Source organism: Colossoma macropomum, unplaced genomic scaffold (assembly GCF_904425465.1).
Source record: "Colossoma macropomum unplaced genomic scaffold, Colossoma_macropomum, whole genome shotgun sequence".
NCBI lineage: Eukaryota > Metazoa > Chordata > Actinopteri > Characiformes > Serrasalmidae > Colossoma > Colossoma macropomum.
Genome location: NW_023494792.1, coordinates 44,378,311 through 44,403,310, shown reverse-complemented (window position 1 = coordinate 44,403,310; position 25,000 = coordinate 44,378,311). Strand labels below are relative to the sequence as shown.

The 25,000-nt window shown below is 38.1% G+C and overlaps 1 protein-coding gene across 20 annotated transcripts in view; it reads right to left on the bottom strand.

Moving 5' to 3' along the window:
* Positions 1-24,519, bottom strand: part of il15ra (interleukin 15 receptor subunit alpha) — a 58,493-nt gene extending 33,974 nt beyond the window's left edge. For 19 of the 20 annotated variants that reach the window (XM_036577273.1, XM_036577274.1, XM_036577281.1 and 16 more), the window contains exon 1: positions 24,322-24,519. In XM_036577273.1, coding sequence (XP_036433166.1) covers positions 24,322-24,385 — 64 coding nt within the window. In that variant the 5' untranslated portion in view covers positions 24,386-24,519. Of the gene's footprint in view, positions 1-5,294; positions 5,425-24,321 lie in introns of those variants that run through there. The other variant, XM_036577275.1, reaches the window with a different exon arrangement.
* Between the last annotated feature and the right edge of the window lie 481 nt (positions 24,520-25,000).

Below are 25,000 nucleotides of genomic sequence, written 5' to 3'. Positions count from 1 at the left end.
TTTTGCACAGTATGTATGACACACACAAACACACATTTATACACACACACACACACACACACACACACACACACACACATATATATATATATATATATATATATATATATATATACTCAGAATGGTGCAATAAAGAAAAAACATCTTACTGATGAAAGAGCTCAATGGAGAATGGCCACATTAGTTCGAGCTGACAGAAAGGCTATGATAACTCAAAAAAAGAAAAAGAAACTCAGATAACCACTCTGTTCACTTGTGGTGAGCAGAAAAGCATCCCAAAATGTACAACATGTCAAACCTTGAGAGGGATGCGCTACAATAGCAGAAGACCACGTCAGGTTCCACCTCTGTCAGCCAACAACAGAAAGCTATTGACCTGGTGGGCACAGCCTCACCAAAACTGGACAGTTGAAGGCTGGGAAAATGTAGCCTGATCTGCTGACTCTCTGCTGAGCCACACAGATGGCAGGGTGAGAATCTGGTGCCAACAGCATAAATCCCAACCTGCCTTGTGTCAACAGTCCAGGCTGGTGGAGGTGGTGTAATGGTGCAAGGAATGTTTTCTTGGCACACTTCAGGCCTGTTAACACCAATCAATCATCGCTTGAATGCCACAGCCTATTTAAGTATTGTTGCTGGCCATGTGCATCCCTTCATGGCCACAATTTACCCATCTTCTAAAAAGCCCATTGTGGTGTTGTCAGTCACCATGTGATCTGAATCGCCCACAGTTCTGATAAGGCAACTTTTCATTTATGACTTAGGGTTTCATTATCATTTCCCTTTTTTCATGTGATGACCTTTTTACCCAGTTTCTCCAGATACTGTTACAAGTGGGTCTATGCGCTTGTCGGAACGGTGACTCTGGTAAATGATCATCAAGTCGCATTTGTCTAGGATCATTGAGATATTAATATTTGCAATTCAGTTGCCAGCCCTTCTGAAAATCTACCCACAGCACGTTTTCAATTTTGGTACAGAGCATGTTGATTTGATCATTGCCTTTATAGTGCACAACAGCTCACCACATCCTTTCTCTCTGGCAAAGGTATAAAGAAAATTACACAAAGGAGGAGAACGTGACAGTGTGCCATTTTTTTTTCAATCAGATGAGGTTTCGCAGAACCTGTACTATCACAGGTACTGATATTCATGTTTGTGTCATGTTCATGTATAAATATGATCATGTTGGTGAAGACAAAGAATTAATTATTTATCCTCAGGTTCTGTAATATTTTCATTGTATAACCTATACACTGTATCTTTACTTCATGTGAAGTACATTTAAACTATTTTATTTACACTGATTAGTGTTGAGTACATTTGCAATGTAAGTCCAGCCATACTTTAATCCACTGAAGAATATTCACAATAGATCAGCATCGTCTTACTCTGTTTTGGGGCTTTTACTGCATATGTGTGAAGCTTAGAAATGATTCACACATGGATAGGTTTGCTGACATGTGCGAGACAGTAGTGTTTCTCCTGGAGTTTGCATTAAACTCAGTACCAAGCACAGATAACTTTCCTGCTGCTCCGGTCAGCTAGCCAGCACATTCACAGTTACGAAACAGAAATAAAAACAACAACACATTCAGATTGAGCTCTACCACTGGACTTACACTTGTATTTACATCTGGTATGTATTTTTATGACAACTAGTTTAACATTACTGTTTATGAACATGTTCAAATTTTAAAATCTAAACTCTAAACATGTTGATTGCCTTGTATTTGATATGCTCTATTCTCTTTGCTCAAGGGGGATCTCATCACTGCCGATAAGCATCAGATAAATCTAAATGTACTGTTTTACAAATTTAGCACCTTGTAAATTTTACACTTAAGTAATCAGCAAAATTTGTGCAAAAATATGTGAAGATTATAACAAAATAAATTTGGGGAAAATCAGTTGAGTAATAAACAATTCTCACGAACAGACCCAACCTGGAAAAATGAAAATTACTCAAACCTTATATGTTCTTTTTCTTGGATGATGATTTAATTAATTTTAAACAGATTTTTGTAATGTTCTCCAATTCAGTGACCAAATTCTCATTACTGCAACACAGTAAGGTTTGAAGATAAATATGTGATTTTTTTTTCTTACTTTTATTTTCACAGTCCATATATTGCTGTCAGACTGTCTGCAAAAGCTAATTATTAAATTATATAAATATTTAGCAAATTATAGTGTTCTGCAACTTTGTCACATTGCTGCAACACATTGACAGACAGCTATTGAGGTTTTCCTTTTACCTGTGCCAAATAACATTCTGTTGCTTTGGCTCACATATTTACAGTTTACAAGGAAACATTAAAGCAGAGAGATTCAACCATTAAAAATTATACAACATCATGTTTTCTAATTTAAAAAAGCAGAAAAAGAGATAAATATCAGCAATGAGAAACACATATGTGGACACAATGCAGTAAAGAGAATTAGGGTGATAAAAAACTACATAAAAAGCTCCACAAACTTTTTGCTGTAACATATTGAAATCCAAACTATTCTACTAAATGAAAACAATGTTCCTCTGTGTGATGCTTGACACTCCAATATTTATGGACATGTTTTAAGGTGATTTTGTGAGAATGGCCCAAATTATGGCCGATTTATAAAATCTAAATCCATGTGCATTTTTTTAAGCAGATCCTAACTGCTCCAATATGGTGAATAAATAGACGTCATCACGAGTGAAAACAGCCAATGATGCAACTATGTATGTAAATCTATGTTTTACCTGTATAGAGAAATACTAATTGTCTGATGCTTCAGTCAACGTTACTAGCCTAGTCATCATAATTTACTTCACCTCATAGCTTTTAGCTGGAAAACAGTGAAGTATAAAGAATTAATTAGCCATATATACATTCGGAGTATTAAGTGTGCTTGGGTCTGATGAGCTGCATCCAAACAGTTGAATGTAACATCCTTTTTTCTGCTTTTCTCTGATGTTTGATCTGGCAATCATGTAGATCCACTCGCTAGTCAGCTCCGCCGACACATTTAGTGACTTAGCTATTCAGAACCAGCTTAGACTGACTAACCCTGAAACAATGGTGGGTTGCTCATGAGAAACTTTCTTGATATTACTAGAAAGCAACACTGCAAATTATTGTTACATGTAGAAGCACTACTATTTCTAAATGAGCCAAAATTCAGTTTGTTCTGTTATGAGTATAATTTGTTAATATGCTCTCAACAGACAGAAAAACGCTGAGCCCTATAACTGCTGCCCTGGTATTTCTCATTAAGATGACAGAAGACCACAGTGTAATCTTGAAACACCGCATAATTCCATTAATCTTCACACTGTGGTTAAGCACTTCTGTCACTGGAATACACCCACACATACACAGTTTAAAGTTTAAAGAGGAATTCGGGTGATATTTCTGTATAATGCTTAAAATGTCATTCAAAGAAAGTCATTCAGAGTGGTTCTGTTGTGAAATGGTGCATTGTAGAGAAACACACTGACAGACATCTTTACAGCAGAGGTGACAGGAACCAGGGATCTGGTGTCTTTAATGCAAAAATAGCTTTGAGTTTTTATATGTAATGTTGATCATGTTCAAGGCAAAGTTATTCAGTACTATGTTGCCTGCATGTACTGTAGTGTTGAGAATGATCCACTGACCAAATAATGCCAGTTCTGTGATGGTCCTATGGGGTTCCTGACCATTAAATAAGAGGGTGAAACGGGGCTATTCATGTCGAACACATGGACTACAGACTGTAATTGTAGAACTACGAAGTGCACCTATATAGTGAAAGGACCTGATCAAATGGACAAAGAACGTGTAAGTGTACTTAATGAAGTGGCCAGTCAGTGTATGCTCCATATAGGTGTATCTGAAATCAACTCCTAAATAGGTTTGATATTATGGTCCATACAGATGGCACCTATCCAATATCCAGTATTGGTACTTGACTAAATCCAAACTTGCCCGAATTTTGCCCCAAATGAGCAACTGACTAGCAGCAAATTTATTATATTGATTTTGGCTGTTCTGCGTTGCAATTTAGTGATAATTAAAGTGCACTTGTGCTGCATTCGAAAGCTGTTGCTAGTTATGCATGACTCATAGTGCTAAATAGCCAGTTATCTTTTATTCTTACTGTAACACTATGTGACGTATGTGCCAGTTTGACCTATTAAAGAGCAAATATTATTATTTATATTGTGACTTTGGCTAAAAGAAACTACTGAAAATGTGCTTGTTCATTAGTTCAAACAGATGTATGTGTATTATACTAGAATTTCGTTATCTAGTATTGCCTATTTTTTCACAGATTTCTGTTTTTTTCTTTGTAAAAGAGTGTAACTGAACAAAAATGGCTGTGATTTTGTTTGAGTCATGTTGTTGGCTATGTATTTCTTCCTCTATGGCCACCAATTCAAAGCTTAGCAGTTTAAAATCCCAAACCTCGAATATGCTGGTTGTAGAGCATATGTTTAAAAGCCGTATCAGGAGCAGCAGACACAGCTGACTCAGAACTAGCAGGATTACTTGCCTGAGAGTATACCGTACATTGTGCTCATCTTAGAAGGGGGCCTTGCTATCAGTTGAAAAACTTTTGTTGTTGCACTGCTAAAAAGACTGGCAAGAACAAATGAAGCCCAAAGACTAAGACACCATCTCCAAGGATATGACCTCACCAACACAAACCCTGGTTATTGTCTCATTGCATTACTTCATTCACTTCCCAAATTCTTATATTTAGCCCAAATGAAGCATCAGTAGTTGTAGCATAGAACTTTAACTAAGCTAAGACAAACTTGCTTTTCGTTCTTCACAAATTTACTATGTAGTATTATTGAGACTAGTGCTCTTGCTTTAACATTTAACACGCACTGGCCTTTTTCCACTGTGTTCATGAATCTACCCTCTATCTACGTTTTTTCCTCGTTCAGAGCTCTTTATTATTCTTTTCCTTCCATTTACACAGTGTCTTTCTTTTCCTCTCCATGTCATCACTTTCATAAACAGGAGATTAGAAAAGGTGAAACTGCTACTGCAAGCCTTATTTCAGACTCCCACTATTCCTTAACCCGATCCATTGTCAACAAAACATTTATGCCTATTATGCAATCCTTAACCTGAGTCACTGCCAAAAAAACAATATTTACTAGGCAGTAAAGTACTGCAGTAAAACCCCAGCTGATGATAAAAAAGCTCTTCTACTGTTGGTTTAAAGAAAACATTGAACATTTATTGATTTATTTCACGCAAACTAACTTTGTTTCATTCATAACTGATCTTCTAAACATGGGGGATTTTATATCCTACCTTAATACCATGTTTATTGTACCCAGAACAGATGAAATTGTTGAGTTCGCTGGTTGAACGTGCTCAGTGCTACAGGCATGTCATGCCTATAAAAAGCTGGCTGTGGTACGATGTACATTTTAGCACACTGTCAGGCCACGGCTTCAGATTTCATACATAAGACAAAACAGCTTCATGTCTCAGCACTCATGCAGTCTGGCTGAAGTAAGTGGCTACAGAGACCACAGCACTGGATGGTAAAACTTCGTGTGACATTTGCAATTCAGTTCTTAGGTTAATTACTAGATTAATGCACTTTAATGTGAAAGATAACAGTATACTGCAACCACAACTTTTTCTGAACTGCATGTTTATGATGCTTCTGTTTGTCAAAGTTTAAGCTTCAATTCACATGCTATCACTGTGCTTCCTTCCGTGTTCACTTCAGTGTTAGGAACCGTACAAAAATCAGCAGATGTACTTAAAGAGATCATTATGATGATAAATATAGCTGCAAACGGCAATTCAGGGGTCCAAGCACTATTTTGCAAGTAGGCCCAACTTTTTGGGAGTGGTGACTGGCCAATTCTAAGGCTGTCAAATGTCTGCTGTTTTTTCCGATATGGTGTCAGCATCATAGAACCTAAGCCAGGATAGCACACAATAGCAAAATGTCACATCAATTTGACAACTGTTATATAATGTTTTGTTGTCAAATAAAGTTTTCTTGCATGTTATAGTGCACCCTAATAATATGAACATGGCATATGTCTCTACTAGGGAACATGCTTTTCAGTCAAAGCTTTTTTGAATTAGATCTGTACATAACACACTGAGCGTGGTTTTTGCAATGTAAGCACTGCTGTATTTGACTGCCATCTGATGATTCCATGGCGTTGAAATTCCAATGTCCACACTTAGGGACTCAAAAATTTGTGCGATTTTGAATAAAATGAAAATTCTCAAAATATAAGTGGGTGGAGCTAAATGGTTCTTGAGACTTTTTGTGGGTCAGAGGGATAAGGAACCAGTGGAAAAAGAATTCTATCTCTGACACACAGTGCAAGAGATACAGGCATCCCCTTAAGGCCAATTTAGCTCAACTCATGGGTAGCAGGAGGAAATAATACTAACTGATACTAATACTAATACTAAGTTTCATGTCTGTATGACTTTCCTTTGTGGAATTTGTTTTAGTAGAATAAGAACAACAATGCTAACAACTGCAAAATGGTTTCAGTACTTTGTGCTTGAACCCCTAATAATAATAATAATAATAATAATAATAGTATTGATAATAATAATAATAATAATAATAATAATAATAATAAAAGCAATGTTTTTCTTATTGCCATTTATAAATGTAGGAGCAAACACTGTAATAGTGTACATGAGTTGAAGCTTAACCTTTGTCAAGAAAAAATATAAAGCAACAGAGAGGGGGAATACTATATTATGTATACATACACTCTTAAAAATAAATGAGTGACTGGGCTATTTGAAGTCATGCCATAAAAAGTTTTTCAATTTCAAAGGATCTCTGCAGTGATGTGCCTTCATAATCTGTCAGGCAGGTGTAGTGGCTGGGTCTGGGAGCATCATTAAGGGCATTACTTGCATCTGGAGAGCAGTGTGTTGATGGCTGGATTTTTCTCTCTACTACAGATCAGAGGGCAGTTCTGTTTTTGTTTTTTTGTTCTTTTGGGGTTATGACTTAGTTCTGGTAGTTGTTAATTTTAGGCCCACCTTGACCACACTGATGGCATCCCGATGCCGTTAACTGTTGTAAATTCCTTTCGTTAAAGTAAATTTTCTAATGATTATTCACAGTGTGCTGGTCACTTTTATTTGTCAAAGTGCTGAGCCAGTCATGACATCCCATAATGTAAAGGTTCTATAGCCCAAAGGTCAGACACAAGGCACAATCCTGTCCAGCCCGTGAAATTATTTTAATTTTAGTATTTGCCTATTTCCAATGCGCTACACTACAATCCAAAGCAGGCACTACAGCAGAATGTGTGCTCCCACCTCCCCCAACAACAATGTATTGGACAGCTGTTACACCACAGTGGCAGCTCACCAAACACACTAGCAGACATTTAAATTTTAAATGTTAATACAGTCACTTGTAGTAGACATTGAAATATTACAAATAAAAAAAAGAAAAAGTAGTGAAATATATATATATGTAAACACATTCCTTCTAAGCCGCTTCTCCTTCTGGGTCACGGGGGGGGCAGTCATTGGGTGGAAGACAGGATACACCCTGGACAGGTCACCAGTTCATCGCAGGGCAGACACACAGACATATACATTCACTCACACCTAGGGGCAGTTTAGCGTGTCCAGTCAGGCTGACTGCATGTCTTTCGACTGCCAATCGGCCTGACTGCATGTCTTTGGAGTGTGGGAGGAAACTGGAGAACCTGGAGGAAACCCATGCAGACATAGTGAGAACACGCACACTTTTTCCTATTTCTTTTTTTTTATATATTTCTAACATACCTGTAATATCTGTGATATTAACATCTACTACAGGTGCCTGTATTTTGCTGTTGCTGTTTTGGCATATTTTTTTATAGTAGAGAGTTATAGCAAATTGTTATTTATACATTAAATAAAAACACAGGTGCTCTCTGCCCCACGTCTTTGTTGAGACTTTTAATTTTTACCCGATTTTCTCCCCAATTTAGTCATCTCCAATTCCACCCGCTAGTTAGGACTCCCCCAATCACACGATGCTATCAACGCTAGGAGGGTGAAGGCTAACACAGGCTTCCTCCGAGACCTGTGAAGCCAACGACCGCTTCTTTTCGAACTGCCGCTCACGCAACGTCACTGGACAGCCGAACGCGCTCGGAGGAAAGCGCCACCCGCCAGATCTGTTACGTCAGCTAACAGACGCCTGCACTGACTAGCATCGCGTTGAGTGATGGGGGGAGAAGGAGGAGCCATCCCACCCACCCAGAGAGAGCGAGGCCAAACGCTTAGACGGTTGTACCACCCGGGAGCGAGATTTTTTACTAAAACCTTTTAATCTGAGTTTGACACCCCTGTTCTATAGCAACTGAAGGTTTGTCCTAACACTATATGTCCAAGGCAGCAACCATTCAGGAACATTTCTGCTTTAAAGAGTGATCTAGGCTGTGGCAGGGCTGCCTGAGAAAAAAAGTGCAGCATGTTAGGAAACAATCTGTGAAAACATGCCTGTGGTATGAGTTGTGTACTGGGGTTCAGCCCAGATTTTGTTTTGCACGCTTATGACTTCAGGGAAATCTCTGAGGAAGACTATCAGGTCTTTGCATGAATGCCACAAAAACTTATAAAAAGCGTTTATGCTTTGGGCCCAGCCTCAAAGATGTTTGTCATCGATCCCTGGCAGAGAACTATGTTCTTTTTTGTATTTACATTAAAATATTTTTGTTAAACTATAAAAAGATATTCTCAATAAAGATTTGTACATTTTTCTAAAAACAAAAAGTTTAAATTGTAGTCTTTACAGGTAAAATGCCAGGACAACTATACAGAGAGCTCCAATTAGAGTCCAAAATTTCAGAGGAAGCTGGTCAATGAAGATTAGTTGTTGGGGCAGGACAAATTCATAGTTTAAACATGCTTACATGTGGAACATGGGGAATAACTGCAAAAACCCCCTTTACTACTGAATTCTATTTATTATGTTTCTAAGAATTGCAAAAGGTAGGCTACAGAAGGATCGATATGAAGTGTCAGTGTCTATCATTCTATATTTAACATCTTCTAAAACACATCTGTGACCTACTTTTCTCACTTCTTTCTCGTCTTGTCTACGGGCAGTTACAGTGAGAGACAGTGACAGCCTAGAAAATTTCTAATAAACTTAATTGTGTTCATACATGTTGGTATTTATTTTTACATACAAGGATGTCTGTTCCACCTGCATCTGTACACTGTATTGTCTCAATCTCTTCAAATTTGCATGTTCACCCTCTGAAAACTCTCATGGAAGTATTAGCATGACAAAGAGTTTAAGATCGACTGTTGCATGAACATAGAATTCAGTCCACCCGGCCCTGTGATCAGTTTTACAGAAAAAAAGTTACACCAACTTATCTTTTTATTCTGACATATCTACTCCTATCTAATCCTTACAATCGCTAAGAAGCATATTTAGTACCAAGTTTACTTTTTTCAAAACTCTCTCTGCAGAAACATGCACTATGATTTATTTTATACCATAAATCCATAAAATACATTAAATTCATTAAAACTTCAATGCTAGTTACCTTACAATAGTAATACTTCGTCAATCACCACACAGTCACCTTAGAAACACTAACTGTTGGCATTAAGGTAGATTCACTAATCTACATGAAACATTCAAAACTTTGAAGTAGTAAAGAATTATTTGCTCTATAGTTTTGTTATACGCTGATCATGTAAACAATACTGAAGACGTGGAACTGAGCAGAAGTTAAAGTATAGATGGTATAGAGAACTTTCTACTATATCCAGCTCTGCTAAAAGTCAACGTGTCAGGTACCGTGCATCATTTTTCTTCTCCTTCGGAAGCGGAGGGTCTGCTCTCCTCTTTAGCCAAGTCGAATGAGAACACCATGGACACATAGATTCAGTGTTGATTGCTTGCTTACTTTAAACCTTCCTGCATGCATAAGTCAAACTCTGTTGATATTATGGTATCTAAAGTAAGTTTAACTCGGGTGTATTAGCAGTAGGGGTGGGAATCTTTAGGCACGTCATGATTTGATTCGATTACAATTCAGAGGGCTGCGATGCGATTATAAAACGATTATCGATGCATCTTGATGCATCTTTTTTCTCTATACAGGATTTCTATCTTCGTATTGTCTGAGGACATGGTAGTTTTAAAGCAAAGTATTTGTAATGATCCATAAGGTGGGGTTTCGAGACTGGACGCTAAATCTCGGCTCCAAAGTGTGCAGCATAGCGCGAAAGCCCTGGTTCTCAACGACCGAGAACAGACAGCAGACAGCAGGTCACATAGCCCCGAAGTCTGGCCTCGCCAGTAGCGAACGAAAAAACAGATAAAGACGAATATTTTGAGGACTTATTCGCATTTATAAGCAGCGCGGTTGGTTAAATCAGCTACGAGAGTTAAAAAAAAGTTGCGAAAATGAACTCGCTTCTCTTTTGAATTTTCCCGTTCCACCTTAAATGGTGCAGCAGTTACATTTGGCGCCTCAGGCAGAATTTAAGGTGGAACGGGAAAATTAGAACGAGAAGCTGGCGAATGAGAAGCGACTTCAGCCTCGTAAAACAGCCGGATGCTGAGACATTTTACAAGAAACTCTTCTAGTTTTGAAGAAAAGTTTTCTGGCGGAGATAGAGCTGGGCGATATGGCCAAAAACGTTATCACGATAAACAAAATTCATATCGTTCGATATCGATACATATCGTGATAAATGTCAAATCATGATTTCTTTCACATTTGAAGGCTGATTTTGCTCCTAGGTGGTTAATTGTGGTTTTAAACTATCACTTATGGTCCGATCATGACAAACACTCGGCAAACAGAGGAACATTTCACTAATCTGTCATGGAAGAGTGGGAGAAAGAATCTCTCGCACCAGTCACAGAGTCCTCCTTTTAGGTATGTTTAAACTGAAAGCGGTGATTTTGTGTCTTGTTTGATCTACCGTATCATCAATTCACCATGTTGTGCTGGAGCGCTGCTTCAAGTTAGCCAGCAGCTAAAAACAGCTAGCCTGGAAAGACAGCGCTCTCCCGCTCTCCAATGCCTCACAGCTTCCTCAGTTTACTTTCGAACATGAACCCACTTCTTTCTTTCACTTTCGTTGCTTGAGAATGCACTAATACTAAAATATGACGGTTGGCGCTGTAACACGGCGCTGCAGACGTGATTTAACACCGCTGAAGTTGTTAGGATGCACGGAAAGAGGTGAGTTCGCTGTAGGACAGTACAGTTACACCACTGACCTCGTCACTCACACTCGGTCACAGGAGAACAGATCGCCGGTCGCGCCACTCAAACAGGGAATGTATAACTCCGCGTTTCAGCCGTTGCTAAAGTCTATTTGGCGACCCTTTTGTTACTCGTGGCCCCCTCCCTCTCTAATCAAGTCGAAAAATTCGGAAGTGCGCCCTCTCCTGGCGACAGCAGAGTAGTGTCGCTTTCCTTGCAGTAGAAAACGCCACCAGGGCTTTCGCTAAAATGTGGAAGTGTGAGAATGGTGTATTATATCGAACATTTATCGAACCTGTGTTATCGCTCTATCGAGGAAAAGTTATATCGCGATACTTATCGTTATCGTTTTAACGCCCAGCCCTAGGCGGAGATGGAAGGAAAGCGGCTATAGTTAAAGCTTAAAGCAGAGCGAAGTAAATCTGCGCTCTCGTTTATATTTTTAGCCCATACTACGGCATTAACACATACTGGACAGTACATGTTGCGGCTCCCAAGGTGGTTTGACTTTGTTGAAAGGACAAAATGTCTCTTCTTAACATTAGTGTTGTGACTCCTGACCTAACCTGGCTTTAATGCAGAGGGAGCCGGTCAGATTTCTCACTCATCCACTTGTGTTTTTGTTATATGCCGCCACAGACTGTCCGGGCGCTGCACTTCCGCACTTCCAGTTCCGCCTTTTGTGTTCCGTCAACATTACGTTATAAATTAAATATTCATGACATTTGTGAATCGATTCAGAATCGTTCACGTCCGCATCGCGATGCATCTAAGAATCGAGTTTTTCCCGCACCCCTAATTAGCAGTGTTTATGTGCATGTATATTTTTTATTTCTTTTTTTTCTCTCTCTCTTTTGACTAAACTATCCTTCGAATACTGATTACAATTATTTATTTATCGTGGTTAATCTCTTTGTATTTCCTTTGTGTATTTTTATTCAGCTACTTTACTTATTATTTAGTCACATTCATTTTGGGTGATTAGTAGTCTGATGTCCCATATCTTTATATCTTGCTTTGCTGACTGATCTTTCATTTAACTAGTATCACCAATGTTCAAGTGGGTAGGAATTTCGTTGTTATGGAGGGAATGGTGCGATATCGTAGCTGCTGTATGCACACCGGCGAACGTGTCACGGTTCAACTATGGGAAGGGGATGAAGCAGAGAATGAGAGCATCATTATCATAACTCTCGTGTTTTGGTTTTCTAGTGATTTTCTGTTTTCAGGTTTCATTTGCTAAATTGTGGTCAATCTATTTTTCTTTTTTATACGACAATGGTTGATTTGTCAGTCTTGTCTTGGAATGTCCAGGGTTTAAACTCTCCTTCTAAAAGAACCAGCTGTCTTGACATACTTCGCAGGAAAAAAAATGATATTGCATTACTTCAGAAGTCTCATCTTTTATCAGAAGACGTGCCCAGAATGGCCAATAAGCATTTTTATGTGGCAGCTTTCTCTGCAGCCAAGAGCAAAACTAATGGTACTTTAATTCTTTTGCGTAGGACGTTGAATATAACAATACTTAATACAGGCTCTGACATATCTGGACAAATTGCACATCTTGAAGCAAATATCATGGGGAAAAAATTCACATTTGTATCAGGGTACGCTCCCTCTATCTACTTTGAATGTGTTTTTTAACAATTTATTAGACCGCTCCTAAAATGGCCAAAATGATATTCAATCTAGATCTTCTTTGGCAGTGAACAAGCTTGCCTCTGACCTAGCTCTTCTAGACCTTTGGCGTGTCTTCAACCCCTCCTCAAGAGAATATACTTGTTATTCAGCGAGACACAAATCATTTGCTAGAATTGCACATAATGCGACTGAGTCTTAATTTCATTAAACTGGTTAAAACCCTATATGCCAACCCTTCAGCTATGTTAATAACAGGTAACAAATGCTCATCTCCTTTTTTAGTTTCTCGTCGCTCTAGACAAGGCTGTCCGCTCTCTCCTCTCTTATTTGCTCTGTCACTCGAGCCCCTGGCCCAAGCGATTTGGCTATCTCCACTTTACTCTCCAATCACCATTAATAATACTCATCACTACATTTCTGTAGTGCATTACATTTATATGCTGATGACATTTTGCTTTTCATTAATAATGTACCTGAAACAGTTCCTCATGTGCTCTCCATTCTGGATATTTTTGCAGTTACTCTGGCTATAAGGTCAATAAACAAAGTCTGCACTTCTTTCTTTTGAATGATGCCATGAGGGAGATACATCTGTCTTCTTTAACTATCCCTGTAGTACATCACTTTAGGTACCTAGGGATTGAAATTCATCCATCCCCTCAGTTAGCAGTTAAGAAAAATTTGACCAGATATTTACTAAAATCTGTGACAATATGAGGAACTGGAGTCATTTACCTAATACTCTTCAAACCCGTATATCAGTAAAAGTGAAAATGAATATTCTTCCTAGAGTTAATTTTATAAGTTCTATGACTACGTTACCTCCTCCTGTAGGTTTCTGGGACAATCTTCACTCCAGTATCTCAACTTATATATGGAAAGGCAAGACACCTCAAATTAAACTCGCTACTCTTCAGCGTAATAAAACAGATGGAGGACTTTCTCTTTCTTTGTCCATTGTCAGTCTGGCTCAATTCAGATACTCAAACATCTTGGCTGCCTCTTGAGGAAAGTATGGTTGCTCCACACAGATTACAAGATCTCATCTACTCTAAACTGAGACATGGTTCTCTAATTAATAATTTACTTTTAACATGGCAGGTTGTAGAAAAACTAACCAAAACCACAAATGTTTGGCACAAATGCTTGCCAATTTTTCACAACTATAAATTACTCACTGCCAATAAGCCTTTTTTCTTTCCTCAGTGGCAACAAAAGGGAATACATGTTTTGGGTGACATCTTAAATGATTCGGGACTTTGGATATTCCAAGACTTGCTTGCATTTTACAGTATACCAGGTTTTTCATTTTTTCTCTATCTTTGCCTTCACTCTGCCATGAAGGCATATGGTGTTCCTTGGGGCTGTACTTTACCCTTACACCCATTGCATAAACAGGCTGTTGCTGGCATGGGAACCAAAGGTTGGGTATCCCAAGTTTATCTTATTATACTACGTGCTGTATATAAACCTTTAGGTCTACAAACTATATAGGAAAAAGAGCTAAAAAGTGGCCAGGGTCAAATCAATTGGCATACTATATGGAATAACATCACATCAGCCTCTAAAAATCCTAACCATCAGCTTATTCATTATAATTGTATCTACAGATCCTATTTAACCCCCTGCAGACGCTACCATATGCATCTTACCCCATCTCCTCTTTGTAATTTTTGTTCTGATGGTACATACGGTACATTTTTACATATGTACTGGGAGTGTTTAAATGTGCATACGTTTTGGACTAAGGTTTCTTTTACATTATCAGATATTCTCAATAAAACTATTTCAAATACAGTCCAAACTTTGCTCTTGATTGATGCCTCAATGTAATTTAAATTGTGCTGAAAAGTGAATCTGGCTGGCTGGTCTCACAGCTGCAAAAAAAATGTTAGCCTTGCGCTGGCAACCTCCACATTCTCTGTGCTGGCGGCAATGGATCCTCACCTTTGTGGATATTATTAATATGGAACTTTCAACTGCAAGGATCCATGGAGCTAGCGGGACGACCTTGAGCTCTTTGGAAAGTGCAGCTAAGAAAATTAGCAACTTATTGTAAAACCTGTTTTGTATTACTTGATATGTCATAGAGATCATTAATTTATTTATTTTTTCACCATTATTTTCTTCTTTGATCAGTAGTGGGTTTATGGGTTATGCCAGAAGGAGGCCTCTACTGTCAAGGATCAACAAACTTAAGCATCTACACTTTGGCAGACCTTGAACTTCCAGTGGTAGTGTATTTTGTGGTCAGATGGGTTTGGCTTAGATATAAAAATAGCCATGCTGAAAAAGTACCTCATCCTCACTCTGAAGTATGTTGGTGTATCTGTGATGCTGTGGGGCTTTTTTTTCCCAAAGGCCCTGGACAACAGGTACATGGTTTCACAGACTCTATTAAATACAAGCAGATATTAAATCAAAACCTGACTGCCCTAGCCAGGACAATTGAACTGGTCTATGCTTGGTCTTCCAGCAGGACAATGATCCAAAACACACCTGAAATTCAACTTAATAATGATTCACTGATGACAGAAACAAGGTTTTGCAATGACCACCCCAGCTGACTGGCCTAAGCCCTTTAAAGAACCTGTGGGATGAGCTAAATAGGAGAGTCTGCAAGTGTGGATCTTGGAATATGAAGGATCTGGAGAGGTTCTGTATGGAGGAATGATCTCAGATCACTTGCCATGTGTTCTCCAGTCTCATTAAACATTACAGCAGAAACCTCAGGAGCCTGCCTTTTACAGCATGTTTTGATCATGTTTGTCAGGAGTTCCAATATTTGTGGAAGGCACTGTATGTTAGGTACAAATAATCTGGTAATAACCCAAGATATCACATCACTTAAAATATGTAAACATTCAGTTATGTTCATGAGTGGTGACGCTGCTCATGCTGCGGTTTGCTTTGAATAAATCAACTGACTGAACAACGGGTTTTTAAATCGGCAGTAAATTAGTTACCAAATTAACTCACTTAACAGTCACCAGACACAGGCTTAAGTCCTAGTTTATCTTTTCATTAAAATGTTCTGAAATCTTTGGCTTGGTATTGTTCAGCTAAGTTCACTTTGTTTTTCATAATTGTTTGTAAAACCTCTAATTCTTTGATTTAAAATATAATTAATCTGAATACACTGCATACAGAATCTCACCGAAAACAAATTTATAATCTGCATCAAGGGAAGTTACTCTCTCATCTAGTGAAAATCCACGCTGAGCTGAAATGGAATTTTAAGTCTAATTCACATTGCCTGTTTGAAAAGGAAGTGCATTATTAAGCGCGGTGGGTACGAATGTGTCTGGCACATCTGTAAATACAATATAGAGTGGAAACCACCACATGCAAAATAGCACAATACAACATAACACAAGAGCTCTGAAATAACAATGCTAAATGATTGATACCAGTCAGATGCTGCAGTTGTAACTGACCAGAAAAGAGCTACTTTATTTTTCACTAACCAATGAGAGAGGACTACCCCCAAGTTGAAATCTGTTGTAAACAGGTTTGCACTTATTTTGATGCTGTATTGCTGTAGCCACCGATATTACTGCACTTATTGTAAAGCAGTATTGTTATCAGTGTTGGGCAATACCTATGGCTGATACAATGAAGCAATGTATGATGTGTATGCGTGCCTGTAGATGGAACTTAACATGTCAGTTGTGTGGGTTGACAAACAGCAGTAAAAATTCTCAGGACAAAATTTGTAATGTCACTATTTTGTCATCAGTCTTTTACATGTGTCCCGTTCACTCCTGTTTATACCTCTGAGCATCAGATTCTGCCTGAGTTTAGTAAACGTTGGTCATTCATGCTGTCAGTATTATCATTTGAGATGCGGATTTCATGGCTTTGTCGAAGCAAAAGGCTGCAAGACCCCACCACTGCGTAATGCAACTGACTATGTAGGCCACACTGGCGGGGCTAGTGGACAAACAGGTCTGGCTATCAGGCTGATATGCTAAAGGCTAAACAAAGGCTATCATTACCTCTTGTGATTGCTTCCATATGGCTCTCCATTGTTTGCTCCCTCAATAACAACCTGGACTAACATTAACTCAGACTGTAACTGACTACACAGCAGGACAGTGATCACTGAAAGAAGCTGGACTCATTGAGCGAAGCTGCTAAGGTTAGAGCATTTTACACTGTTTGTATGTTGCATTATCTGGTACATATCAGTACATATCTGGGACATATCAGTGAAACCAGTCATTTAGGAAGAATTCCAACTGATATATGATTTGAGGCTGCTTTGCTGTCTCTGTGCCTGGACTGATAGCCATCAATAAGGGAAAAACGAATTCCCAATTTTATCAAGGCATCCTACAGGATCAGGTCAGGGTGGTTGTCCACCGGCTCTGTAGAAGCTAGGTGATTCAGCAGGACAATGACCATAAACATCAAAGTAAATCTTTCACAGAATGGCTTCAAAAACATAAAATCTGCCTTTTGGAGTGGCCCAGTCAGAGTCCAGACCTAAACTCAATAGAGATGCCATGGAATGACCTCAGGAGAGGTGTTCACACCATCAGCTATGACATTAAAACCCTCCTTTTTCCTGCACTCATTTTGTCAGTTCTACTTACTATATAGGGATAATTTGTAGCTCTACAATTACAGTCCTATATATATATATATATATATATATATATATATATATATATATATATATACACACAGTCCTATATATATATATATATATATATATATATATATATATATATATATATATATATATATTTACACACACACACAACAAAATCTAACAATTCCATTCATTTAAGCTTGATACTTTTTCTGTATTGGAAGGGAAGTGAAAGTGGTATCGGTACCTCCCTAGTTATAAACTCTGAAGTCTTTTATGAACAGTGAGAGATAATTTGGCATCTTGCTGATTGTCTGTCTAAGAATAAAGAAGGATTCAACTGCATTGACTTGTTTAGTGTTTTTTTTGTCTCTCAAAAAAATTATTATGATAAAGGTGGTCAGTGGTGGGTACTAACTAGTTCCACTTACTCAGTCACATATACTCTCTGTGTCTGGACTGATAGGACTGTGAAATACCTAAATCCTTGCAACTACTCGCTGAGGAATGTTTTTTGCATTTTTGGCACAGTGACAAGCCCTGAGCCGTCTTTGCTCATAAAAAACTAGGCCTTTCCTGGATGCTCCTTTTATAGCATGATTGTACTGCCTGTTTGAGATAATTTCATGTTCCTAGTCTCAAACTGCCCCTCTCCTAACATTTTTGCAACGTGTGCAGGCATGAATTTCAGAGTCAACACAAAATAGAGTTGATAAGACAAACACTAAATATCTTGTGTTTGTACTGTTTTTGTTCAAACAGATTTACAGATTACTGCTTTCTGTTGGCATTTTACCTACTGTCAACTATGTGGAATTGGGTTTGTAATTTTAATAGTAGTATTAATAGTAATAGTACAACTACATATTGTTACTTCGATATCTTATCTCTCATAAAGTTGGGCATAAAGTTGGGCACAAAGTGGTGAGCCATGCCCCATCTTTGCTTGCAAAGACTGAGCTTTGGTGGATTCTCCTTTTATACCCAATCATGATACCCTCACCTGTTACTAATTCACCTGCTTATTGTGTAAAGGTTTCAAAACAGTGTAACCTGAATATTCTATGAACTTTTCACTCTTATTTTGTGTTGTGTTGCAGGAACCAAATTCAAAATTTGTTTATATTTACAAAGTACAATCAAGTTGGTCAGCTAAAACATTAAAAGTCATTTCATTATACTTTTGTCAATTAAATAAAGGTTCAAGTGAATTAATAAATCACAGATTCTTGTTTTTATTGCATTTCACAAAATGTTCCTCTTTTTGTTAATACTTGATCATGACAGACCTACATCTGTGTCAGAAATCGTTCATATTAGTTTGACTGCCTCTCACTGAAATGTAATTACTTCTGGCTGCATCAGTGTTTTTGTCGCTAGCAGTGTGCATGCAGAGTTAGAAATGTTAAGCTGTATGAGGTGCAAAACTTTAGAAGATACAGAATCTACTCTGGTACTTACTGACAATATTGACAATATGCTGACAATATTCTCAAGTTTAATGCACAAACTGTAGAATGTAGACTGAAAATAAACATGGTGTTACATTATCAGACAAAAGTATTTCATCATCCATTTGAAAAATAAACATAATAAATTTCCAATAACGTAATATGGTATTACAAACGACTAACCTGAAAATATAATGGTACCACTGCCGGTCTATTGAATGTATTCAGAAGCTCACTGCTGCTACATCATTGATATGTTGTTGATGTGTTGCTGAGAGTCTACTGAGTGTTTATTTCATCTAAAAAGTACCACTCAAAATAAAGTGTCTACCACAAAATAAATTCCCAATAATGTACTATGGTATTACAAATGATTAACCTGAAAATGTAACAAATTCCCAATAACGGGAGAAAATATTACATTAGTGGCTATTACAATAACGGTTAAGACATCCTTTTACATAATTAGGCAATTTATTACATAATTGGGGAATTATTACAGTGCTACAATCCCTGTCTATGGCTGGGAAACAGGATAAGAAAAGGAAATGAATAATTATTTATCATAATAATAACAATAATACATTAAAAAATATGTACACATGCACGTGACATTCACTTTTACTGTTGAAGCTTTGAGTTAATATGGGGCCATTAAAAATCATTAATAGATCATTTTTTCACTAGAGCATTAGCACCCTTATTCCACTTGGCACTAGACGTTTCTCATATGGAATCCAGCCTACATCAAACACCCACATATATTTATCTGTAAAAACTAATTAGGCAACATGATAAATGATTATAGGTGACTTATGATTAATAAAACTTTATATAGGTGACTTATGGTTAATTAATTTCTTTTTCATGTGGTAAGTTTAATTATTTGCCCAAACACTTTAAGTGCTAGAAATGTTCTATATGGGTCTCAGTGTATTTACACAACTGGTTGTGAATGTAAGGTTTCCTGTCTCGACAGGATGATATCTATGTCTACTTAAGGTGTATGTTCACGGCATGTTGATTTTATCAGCTTATTTCGTAAGTGCAGAACAGCTCACCACATCCTTTCTGGCAAAAGTTTAAAGCACATCACACAAAGTAGAAGCTTCATAGAACTGCTGAAGGCAGCAGCTACTCTCTAATCTTCCATGTGATGTTAACATGTTTAGTCACTTCATTAATCTTTTTTCTTTGGTTATTTTGGCACCTGCCCAATTAAAACCAGTGGCACCACATTGCACCGAAACAAATAAACAAACAAAAATACCAGAGTCAGAAACAACCAATGTGAAACAAATTCACAGGCACTCAGAATTACACAATCTCATGAGAAGCTATCTTAAAAATCAACCTAGCATGTTATTACAACATATGTTTTTTGTTAAATAAACATACCTGTATTTTCAAATAAACTAGCAAGTTGAATGATTAACACTGGTTTAGCAGCTCCATTGTATCCATAAAAAGGAAATTAAGCATCCATTAGATGCAGAACATTTCACAACACAGCTCAGCTAAGACTCTGCCAACATAGTCTAATCCGATTTCTCGCTCATGCAAAACAAAGCTTACATCAAACTTTAAATTAGTATGATTCATGCTCATTTAGCCGTAAAGCAGTTCTTCCTGTTAAGAGTTATGAACTATAGTTTTGGCATAGTCTGGCAATGATTCGCTGATCACGGTGGGTTGATGTGAGCTTTAAAAGCTATCACAAAAGTCACAAAAGTTATCACATGAAATGGTTATTAATATGTTGCGTGATGCCTGAAACATTGTTTTGCAATAAGTCTGAAATACGATTTGGACCTTAAACAATTTTTTCATGGTGGAGAGGTACACGCAGGGTATTGTAGGGCAAAATAATACCCAAAGAAAAGATTATTCTTATTATACAGAAGCATATCTTTGACAGAAAACTACACAAAAGCCTCAACAACTACATATAACATGAAATCTTTTGGTATTTAGTGTGTCCACTTTTTGCCTTCATTACAACTTCCATTATATTCTGCAGACTTGCTTTAAGTTTTTGAAAGAAGCTGCAGGGGTGTTTTTCCACAACTCCAGTTCAGTCTTTGAAATTGGTTGCATTTTCTGCTTCTTATGATCCAAGTAATCCAAACACATTCAGTCAGGCTGAGGTCTGGAGTCTGGGGTGGTCAGTCTATTGTTCTGAGAACACCACCAGCTTCTTTATTTGATTTACAAATTTAATTTCTTCTCTATTTCCTTTTCTCAGTAAGGGTTTCTCGGCAGCTACACATCCTTTCAGACCTGCAGTGTTGAGTTGTCTTCTCACAGTGGAAGTATAGACAGAAACAACGGTGGATTTTTTCAGATGTGAAGCAAGAGTGGAGCTTGATTTTCTCCTCTCTCTCCAAGATGAAAGCTTTAAGTTCTGTTTATCTGATAGTGACAGCTTTGGTCGTCTACCAAGTTTTGTTTGGTTGTTAGGAGTAACTAACAACCTTCACATTTTCCAGACATCATGCAGCTGGTTCCTTTCATCACCACTGTAGTGAAATGCAAGTCTCTACAATGCATTACCTTACATCAAACCACTCTGAATAACTTTGTCAGCGACTGAATTATGCAGAAATCTTCAGAAATTGGTGCTTTTCCCGTTGAGATTTTTAAAAAACAATCAACAAAAATGAAACAATAGGAACATCAAATAACACCAAAAAGCAAACACTGGAGTCGAATTAAACCTGAAAGCGCAAACACCTTATGCTACATTCTAACCAAAGCCACAGTCTATCTGTCTGTCTGCTTTACACGAGAATTATGCAGGTATATATAGTGCGTGTATATATAGAAAGAGAGACATTTGCGTTATGGAATGTATTTTTTCATCTATGATGACAAATGTGTCTATATATATACACACATGCACTGTATATAAACACTAATGTTCGGACAAACCCACACACTGTGACACCACACATTTCCGAATAAGAGCAAAGCTGCTGTGCTTCTTCATTCAGTAAGCAGTATCACATGGCAGAAAGCAAATCTGCAGCTTTTGGGGGAAAAAAAGTGTGATTGTTACTGGAAAAACGAATTGGTCACTAAAACATTGGCATTTCCTCTGAACTGTGTGGTCTCATTCACAACAAAACACAACTTATCAATGACAATCAGGCAGAAATGTACACTTGAAAAAGTGCCCTGACTTTACTTGATTCAGATGTGTACACCGTTCCACATGACTACAACACTGTCGCGCTGGCGCAAAAGACGCAGTGTCAGCCATTTTCTTCTTTTTTATACAGACAGGCAGAAACAGGAACTAACTTTTGAGGGGAAAATGAGGGGTGGGTCATTAAAATGCAAAAGTAACATGATAGTGGTGAACACTCCCTTCATGCTAATTAGGTGAAGAGGACATGACTTACCACAACAGATCACAGCTTTAATACAACAACATCTAACATATTAGATTTTAACAAAATAAATCCATTTAAAATCTACATTTTAACTAGATTTAAGAGAGAGGCACACGACGTTCTGGGAGTCCTCTATGTGTTCCTCTCCACTCCAGTGGCGACGCTACAATACATCAAATCAATTCTTGCTAAAAGTGAGAACTGAAAGACCAAATGGTGTTGATGTAGCATATTTTCTTCACATTGAACTGACATACAAATCTGAAGTAAAGGGAAATTCCAATAGTTTTTTTTTTAACGTCTGCTAAATCAGCCCCTGAAACGTCATTCATTCAGCGTGGTCTGATGTAAAACATTTCACTGTAGAGAAAATTACACACACAATTTCTTTACAGTGGTGGTGACAGGAACCAGTGGTCATAATGTCTACCTATACATGTCTTCGGAGTTTGTATATGTAACGTTATCATGGTAAAATAGTGATAAACCTGAAAAAAGTTTCCTTTGGGGGTTATTTAGCCTTACAATATGCTACATGTACTATTCCACTATGGTTGTAAAATTACACATTCTCAAAACTGTCATAAGATAATGTCACAGGCATCTTTAATGAAATGTCTTTCTGTGAGGGAGCTTAGAGACATTAAACTCTTCAGATGTCTGGGTTCCATCACCACAACTGTGAATTCTGACACTAGAATCAAACCACATCAAACCACTCTGAATGACTCAGTGTATATCTTAAAGGCCTAATAACACAGAACCATTGAATAACTCAGGACCCCCCCCCCAGTGTAGTGACCCCTATAATTGCTGCTGCTGTTATTTCACACATACATGTTGTTAGGCAAGTTTCACACTCTGATCTTACGCTCTACACACTTAAAAAAGATTGTCCTTCAAAAGCTTCTTTTGCAAAGAAAATGGTTCTATATAGAACCATAAACACTCAAAGAACCCTTTGCATGATTAAAGGGTTCTTTGCATAGTGAAAGAGTTCTTCAGTTTGATGGAGAATGTGCTGTAGATGGTTCTATACAGAACTTTTTTGAAAAGGGTTTCATATAGCTCCAAAAAGGGTTCTACTGTAACAACATAACAGCAGAAGCATATTTTTGGTACTATATACCTTTTTTAAACTGGGTCTATCCATCTACAGCACAGTCTCCATCAATCTGAAGAACATTTCACAATGCAAAGAACCCTTTAATCATGCAAAGCGTTCTTTGAGTGTTCACAGTTCTACACAGAACCATTTTCTTTACTAAAGAACCTCTGAAGAACAAACTTTTTGTAGAGTTTAGTCTGGAATTTAGTTTTCTAGATTCCAAAAAAAGCTGTTTAGGATCTGGTCCAGCTTACAAAAACACGACAAGCCCAGTATTTTCCTTGTTCTGCAACTTGGCAAACACATGATTAGTTTCTATTTTCACTTTATTTTGATATGAGTACATTTTGCTGATACGCTTACAGCAGGCAGAGACACACAAATACACTGAACCATACAGCTGCTGTGCTGATATTTCTCATAAAGATGACAGAAGCTCTCTAACATTGAGTTTTTCTGGTCCATAGAGCCTACAAATCATTGAAAGCTGTGTAGTTTCATTATTCCGCAACTTAGTTACACTTATAACAACAGAACTGGCAAACAACATGAGCCCTTTCTTTTGTGTACATAGCCTTAAGCACAAATGCCCTGACTCATATAGTAACTTCTGTGTGCAATTACATGCCGCAAACCTGAAAAAAGGCGCACGATGATAGCCACATAATGCTAGCGGTTCACAGAGTGGAGAACATGCTGTGGTCTTGTATTTTGTGGTTGGTTGTTTGGTAAAACAAAAGGCCAGCCGCAGTCTGTTAGAGGTTTTTTAGTGGGGTGTTTGTAAGAAAACGTTGGCAGTGACACGGTTGACTGGCTTCATCTGACCACTTATACACAATCCACAGCGTTAAAGCAGTTGACTCCCAGTGTGTAAGTGCTTATTTAGTAAGAATAATGGGGGTTAAACTTACCGTACACCCCAGTGAAGGTGTATTTAGCTGCAGTTAAAATGAACAGAAGAAGTGATGCCCGCATGTCCAGAGCAACGAAAACAACCAGGAGCGACGAGAGCGACTCTGTCTGCTGGTAAATGACACATATTTTAGGAAATATACAAAGTCGACACCGATGACTTAGCCTGTGACGACGATTTCCTTTTTTTTTCAAAACAACAACTGTCACGCTTTCACTTTCACTTCAGCTGCACTGTCTCTGCTATGCTAAGCCAGCTAACAGCGCTCGGCGCGTCAGGCGATTCTGGTCCGGCTGCGCTCAGCGCCTGGCGGGATCACTTAAGACACTGTGAGAGTTTGGACTTCGTTCATCCAGCATGCGCGAGAAGAAGGCGAAGGGCAGACTGAGGCGAAGCTCTGCCAGTCCATACGCCGCTCAGTCTCCTCCTATTGGATCCTGAACCTTTGATTATCAGTCATAACCGAGGCTAGGCTGGTTTTGTGTGCTCATAGCTGCGTATTGACGTATTAGAAGCGAGTAAGAGGATCCCAGAACCGAACCCTCGCGCTCATTCCCTCCGTTTATCGTCTGAACACGTGAGCGAGCCGAAGAGGGGAGGGCACGAATTAAGAGTAGGGCTGCTCGATTACGACAAAAATCATAATCACGATTATTTTGGTCAATATTAAGATCAAG